At 42.0% G+C, this 7089-nt stretch overlaps 1 protein-coding gene across 7 annotated transcripts in view; it reads right to left on the reverse strand.

The window, feature by feature from the left end:
* Nucleotides 1–838: 838 nt before the first annotated feature.
* rapgef4a (Rap guanine nucleotide exchange factor 4a) overlaps nt 839–7089 on the reverse strand; it is a gene marked incomplete at its 5' end in the record, with an annotated part of 30501 nt that continues 24250 nt past the window's right edge. For 5 of the 7 annotated variants that reach the window (XM_080537081.1, XM_080537079.1, XM_080537077.1 and 2 more), the window contains 16 exons: nt 839–979; nt 1219–1273; nt 1376–1440; nt 1826–1913; nt 2622–2672; nt 2792–2882; nt 3296–3474; nt 3676–3801; nt 4152–4249; nt 5156–5302; nt 5530–5608; nt 5713–5743; nt 5897–5985; nt 6215–6365; nt 6550–6628; nt 7045–7089. The exon at nt 7045–7089 is cut by the window's right edge and continues 41 nt beyond it. In XM_080537081.1, the coding sequence (XP_080393207.1) occupies nt 852–979; nt 1219–1273; nt 1376–1440; nt 1826–1913; nt 2622–2672; nt 2792–2882; nt 3296–3474; nt 3676–3801; nt 4152–4249; nt 5156–5302; nt 5530–5608; nt 5713–5743; nt 5897–5985; nt 6215–6365; nt 6550–6628; nt 7045–7089 (1502 nt within the window). In that variant the 3' untranslated portion in view covers nt 839–851. The remainder of the gene's footprint in view (nt 980–1218; nt 1274–1375; nt 1441–1825; nt 1914–2621; nt 2673–2791; nt 2883–3295; nt 3475–3675; nt 3802–4151; nt 4250–5155; nt 5303–5529; nt 5609–5712; nt 5744–5896; nt 5986–6214; nt 6366–6549; nt 6629–7044) is intronic. The other 2 variants (XM_080537082.1, XM_080537083.1) reach the window with 2 other exon arrangements.

Genomic DNA, 7089 nt, shown 5'->3' on the forward strand with positions numbered 1-7089 from the left:
TAGTTAGTGGTGATTCAGAATGATTAATAATAATTGTGTGTAATAAAGGCTTAATGAAAGGCGCACAGTCAACAAATACATCTAATAGGCTTTTAATATTTACAGAATAAACATGGGTAAAAAATCTTACTTAGACAGTTACTGTATCTCACAGACTTTCAAAGAGGAATGTGTCCACATACAGTATATCCAGCCAAACATCTCAAATCATTGCATGCTGAAATAAATATATGAATACATTGTACAACATGTGTAATAAAAGCCACAAACTAAAATATTTATAAATATAATCTGATTTACAAAAAAAGGTACAAAACCACAACTGAATAGCAGGATTATGAATTTGGGAATAGAGAATGACTTGGCATGTCATATGATGGGAATAGAGAATGACTTGGCCTGTCATCTGATGGACAATAATGAGACCCAGTGTTTCCATCTGGACACTTAAACATGTTGAACATGTTAAACATATTGTAGTCACAACAATCTAATGGATGATATTTCCAAAAGATCATTAGTTGTTGTTTTTTGACCATGTGACTTTAAAAGTATGACACACTACAGCCCTTTGATATGAGAATGAGATGTATTTGAAAAATACTTTGATTGAAATTCACAAGAGGTGAAGAGGTACATTAGCAAACAATGAGTAAAGTACAATAATGGGGGGAAAATGCCCCAAGTTACAGGAAGTGCTAATAAACTGTTGCATCTTACTAAACAATAATATTATGTGTGATGAGAGGTTCTATGCAGCAGGGTGGGGATGTGCGTGTATGTGTACATCATATAAAGCAAGCTTATTTTTGGCAGTCGAGCAGCAGCATGTGTATCTGTCTCTGGATGTTTCAGGTCCTACGGGGCTCCAGTCTGTGGGAGAGCTGAGATAGTGTCCTCTGGTTGTCAATCACATTCAGCTGTCGCACGTAGCTCCGCACATCCGGATGGTTCTTACTGGTCTGAGATGCATCTGCACCTGAGTGGGGTAGCCGAGAGGCAAACCATAGAAACCATGTTAAAGAAGTTATGACTTTTTATGAAGTTTAAAACTTGGGATCTGTAGGAATACCACATGCCATATGGTGGACAATTTTTTGTATACTAGAATCATTTACTTTTTTTTAATCATTGATTTCTGAACATAACTGTCTGCCCGTTGAATAGTATTATCAAAGAACAAACAATTAGTGTGTAATAACTACTCTATTGACTTACTGAATGTCTGGCTTCTGCAGAATCTTACTATCCTCACAGTATTAGCAATCATCCGCTGAAAGACAAACAACAATCATTACATGAATAGACGTTACCATGACGAATATCAAACACAATTGAATCTCAAAATCAATGTCCTCATTGAGAGAGGCCTTACCATTTTTTCAAAATTTACTAAACTGTCAATGAAAGTCTTGTTGCCCTCGTGAGTGAACGTCATGTCTGGAAAGATAATAAAAAATATGTCTAATAGAGGACATTGAGGGAGAATATGGCTAAACAAACATACCTGTACATTGAAATACATGAAATACATACAATTCATAGCAATTCATTGTACACCTGATCAAAGTGATGCACAGACATGCATTTCACAAATCTACAAATTGCAAATTGCAACTATTTAGAAAAAACTTGATCTTCAAAACTGTCCTCTGTAATGACGGCTATACAGTATGTAAACAACAATGTCATGCACATGCAAGCAGAGTTGTATAATTGGCCAAGACACTTTATAGACTGCAGAGCCTGTTAAGCCACTATGAGAGAGCGAATAAAACAAAGTGGAAGGTCATGTAGATGCTAGGACAGCTCCGTAGATCCTGACCTTTGATCAGCAGCGGCATGAAGGGAATGATGGGCGCGTCCAGCTTGGCCACGGTGAGCCGGTAGGCCCGATGGTTCCTGGACGGGTCCTGTGGAAACACTCACACTGTTCTGAGATCTGCCACCACTGTGTTAAGTGGACACATCACAGCCACAGCCAAGGGTGGTGCTGCTCAGTCCATACATTACACCACGACAAATTACTCTGCAAGAATGTTGAGTTTCAATTCAATATTTGGATGGATAGAAACTATGGCAACCAGGCTGTATGGGCTCTATCGACTATGGACTGCCGTCTGTCTGTATACACAGATTACGCGCTGCACGTAAGGCCCCTGACCGCTAGGTGGCTCTGAGTAAAAAAAACTTGGGAAATAAATGTCTTGGTAGTTACTCAGAAAATTCCATTTGAGCAATTCTCCTAATAAGAAAATGTTTGTCTCTTTTAAAAAGCAACTGAAGACTTTAACATTGTTTTTAATAAGCCAGCCCTTTATATTCTTTTATTCTATCATTTGTATTATATTTATTTAAATGTCTATATTTTAGAGCATTTCTTGCATATTCCAGTCTTGTTTTTATTATTGCCATTTGATTATTTATTTTGTATTTTTTCATACAGCAATTGCAGTTGTGGTTTGAGGTGGAGGATGTTGTGGGTGTGGTGGGATGGCCCAAAATGTTTCTCACTTAGGCCCACATCATAGCTTTAGTTGGCACTAACTATGGACACTACTCTATCAAAAGGATGGGTGAAGGGTACCGTACATGGGACTGAAAATGATGAAAATTCTTACCATTAAGTTTTCAAATTCCCCATAAAACTTCTTGAATTTGCTGGGAAGTTTCTGTAGACAGACATAACAGGTAACGTTGACAGTCAATTTACATCTCTATAATATCTATAATCGGAGGCTACACAGTGGAATCCTCATACTGATAGACAGAGATACTGACAGACACCCACCTCCCAGGTCTGACTCAGTCTGCTCACGGCGGGATTGCTTATGCCCATGATGATAGCGAAGAAGGAGTTCAGGTTATTATACTCCTTACAGCTGGAATAAGATAAAACATAGTCCAGTTACTTCACATTGGCTCAGGATGACACATAAATAATATGGGAGACACACCCATTCTATAATTTCATCCAAAAACATATACCTAAATTACACATCATTTCAGACATTTATACTGTCATGCTAATGCCAGTGTACTTATAGCCTACCACTTTGCGGTTAATTACATTATTATTATTATTATTATTAATAATAATAATAATAATAATAATAATAATAATAATAATAATAATAATAATAATACACTGTGTGACTATACACTAACAATGTAAGAAATACTGAGGCTAACACTTAGTGCCTAGTGTGGTCTTCCTTACTACAGCTATGCAGTCTAGTTGAGCCTGTATGTGATAGTGTGACAATGTGGTCAGGACAGGGCAGGGGACACTCACTGGGCAGCGACCTTGATGAACTTCTTGAGCAGCTGAACACGTTTGCTGAGCTGAGCACACAGACACACCTCTGTGATCACCCACAGCTGAATCTCATTGAACCTCCTCAGGAAGAGGTCCATGTTGGCCGTGGTCTTCTTGAAGTTCTGCCTCCCAAACGTGTGGTAGATCAGCTCATGCTGCAGGTAACAACACGTAAATGTGAAGCTTAAGAGGAATGCTTACTGTATCAATAAAAGGGCTGCGTAGTTGCATTATAGACAAACTGAGTTGATCATCTATTAATTAAACAGTGTAGCACATAATACAGTCTCTATTTGTCATCCATTGCCTTTTTTGTTATGAATTTATGAATTTGTGATTCATTACGTATGGCTCACCTCATGCACACAGTTAAAGAGCTCCCAGTCATAGACAGTCATCTGGAAGGCCAGGTCTTTAGAGCTCATCAGCTCAAAGCTGGTCATGGAGCCTGTGGAAGGCCCTTCCTGTTCTGGCAGTGGTGTCTGAAATATACAGCACAGCATGAGTATACACACACAGTATAGTTAACAATAGTCTGCATTATATCTCTATACAATAAACACTCGCACAAACAAACACTGAACACACAGGATCATTTCCATATACTGCAGAATAACAGTCCTACAATAACAATAGGTGAAATGCATTAGCAGTCTCAGGTCAAGTAAACATATGTCCTTTGACAGTATGCATAATACAATTACATGCACAGCAACACATAATAGTAACAGCTGCAAGATGAGAAGAGCTTGGAGGGGGACCTCGGGGTATTAGTTGAATCTGTTCGCAAGCTTGTCTTTGTTGGCTAATGTGTTTTTCTGGTTTTACACACCAATGAGTCCAGTTGATCTCTGGGGCAGACGAACAAACGTCCGTTGATGCTGAGCGTGGAGAAGACTGAAATGTCATTGGGCTTCAACACGGCTTTATCTAAGGAAACACAACATGAGAGAACAAGGAGAAATTGTAAGGACATGAACACATCCTAACATCCTCAGCATGTTAGTTAGAGTTAAGTCCCCTCGTATTTCAGTTTCAAAGCAATGCTCTAAAACAGCCTAGACACGCAGCCTTTTACTTATCCCTAAGCCTGGGAGTAGATACAGTTACACCATTAGAGGACTTTACTGTCTGGGGTTGCCAAAGCACTCAAAGCACTGTTGTGTCATCAGTAAGGTCAACCCTCAGTCGTCTTTAAAATCATCATCATTGAAATTGATCATGTCTTGAAAATGCTGCATTTTGTTAGCATCAGAACTTGTCAATCTTTTTTACTGGCAAACCTTGCATTAGAAATGACATTCCATATTTCACCGAAACCTCTGGAACATTTTCAGATGCCCAATGGAAAACAAAACAGAGTAATCAAATAGATTTATGGGCAATATGATTAGGAGCTCAGGAACAACAGACCAGCTGCAATTGTGTTTTTATTTACTTGTGGCTGGTGAGGGGAAAGACCAGGTCAAACGCGGGCCAACGAGAGGTGGATTAGTACGCACTGGCACAGACTGCGGAATATCCATACAGCAAGTACCAGCCAATGGCAGCAACAGGCGGGTGTAGAATGTAATGAGTTGGAGCCAGAACAGCAATATTGCACAGAGCTTTTCCCTGTGCTGCTCTCCTGCGCTCCACGACCCAAACACTAGCACATACCGGCCATTCAAACACAGACAGGCCCCAGCACCAAAAGCCAATCATTTCCTAGTAAATCTGGGGCTGATTAATGAGCATAATTCAGTCACAGTCCAGCTGCAAATAGACGGATCTGCGTGGAAAGACTCTGTGGCGTCCTTGGTCGTTTGATTAGCGTGTGGCTGTGGCCCTTCTCACCTCCGGCCGAACTGAGGTTGACCAAGAGGAGGTCCTCCGCTGACCCCAGTTTGTCGGCCACGGCGCCGATGACCTCTCTCACTGAGGCGGCCACGGGGACCCGGATGGTGGTGTAGGTGTGGTCGCTGCAGTAGACTTTAAACAGGACTGGAGACAGAGCACAGAGCACGAGGAGGACCATCAACAGGAAGGAGGAATAGGGAACAGCGTTATAGATGATAAAACACTGTCCACTGGGGCGGCAGGACCAAACAGCACGGATAAATAGTTCAACATTACAACAAGAAGATCTTGGAAGAGATGCTTTGCAATAGAGCTTTAAATAGCCTCAAGTTCATCACTCACATCAGTAGAGCATTAGTGTGATTACTTACTCTCATCATTACTCTTGATGGGCTGGCGTTTCTGTAGCTTCTCATCTCCCATGCTGAACTGCCTCAGAAGGACTTTGTGCTGAAACAAGACAAACACTGTGTGAAACAAGGCAGTGATGTCCAACAGCATGACGACACGAGCTTAATGTGATCCCGCATGAATAGAAAGAGACCCTCACTCACCTTTTTTAGAGAGGATTTGGCATCGTCAGAGCTAGGGAGGAAAACAAGTGAGATTACATCAGGCTACAGCTGGGAAAACGACAGACAGGCGTAGTTATGTTCACATACACGCACGCACGCACACACACACACACACACACACACACACACACACACACACACGCACACACACACACACACTTACTTGTGTTTAACAAGCTTCTCTAACTCTGGGAGTTGTTCCTTCAGTGCAGGAATCACCCTGGCGTCATCTGACACTGCTGCGAAGAACTCCTGAAACACACATCATACTCAAAATGAGAGGAACACATTTTCATTATCAGAATAATCTGATCATCAACATTCTCTTCTCGTTACAGTAAACATAGACTGGTGGGTTCCAGTATCCACACTAATAAATCCACATAGTATGCATTAACCAATCCATTATTAGTGTCATGCTGTAGTGTGGACATTCAAACACAGTAGCCAGAGTTTGAGTTTGAGAGGCTGAGAGACTGACCTCTAGGAAGGCCAGTGACGTCTCCTCCTCCTGTAGATGGTCTGCGTGTATAGAGGCCCACTGTAGCACCAGCCGGATCACCCTGCGCTTGTTGTTGAGGGTGTAGTCCAGCATCTCCTGTTCAGAGCCTTGAGAGGCCTGGGCGTGGTAGGTGCAGGGACGTTAAGGACATGAACCTCAGACAGAGCCAGACTTCTATTACGTATCATTACTACGAGGGACCGTTCTATTACAATGGTCCAGTCCTCTCTCTCTAATCTACTCAAATCTGTGTGTGTGTGTGTGTGTGTGTGTGTGTGTGTGTGTGTGTGTTTCAGAGCGAGATGGGAGGATATTGGGCCATGAGCACTGGACACAGCTCACTGTTGGGGATGAAGACACAGTGCATTATCACAAAGTCATCCAGAGCCGGGTCTGTGGGAACAGAAAGAGAGAGGGGGGGAGGCGAGAGAGAGAGAAGGCAGGGGGTGAGAGAGAGAGGGGGGGGGGGGGAGGAGAGAGAGAAAGAGAGAGACACCTGTGATATGAGTGTTAGAGCAGATGGACGCCACACATGGCCCTGGCTGGCCCACCTTGACTGGGACATGAAAGACAGTGCCTCTCCACACAACCAAACCTAATTAGATCAGCTCTGTGATGCACGGCTAATTATGCACATGAACAAACGGATGCTCTCAGAGGGGACAGAGGAGAGAGTATGAACACGAGAGAGAGGTGAGCAGATCATAAACAATACTATCGATTGTATTACAATGTTTTCCCTGAATAGGAATACATGGTCCACAGCGCTGAGAAATAATATTAGATAAATATAGGGATAGACACAGTACCTGATTCTGTGAAGTGAGAATCCAATCGCATCATTTCCAGGAAGT

This window comes from Nansenia antarctica, assembly GCF_963989245.1.
Source record: "Nansenia antarctica genome assembly, chromosome: 7".
Classification (NCBI taxonomy): Eukaryota; Metazoa; Chordata; class Actinopteri; order Argentiniformes; family Microstomatidae; genus Nansenia; species Nansenia antarctica.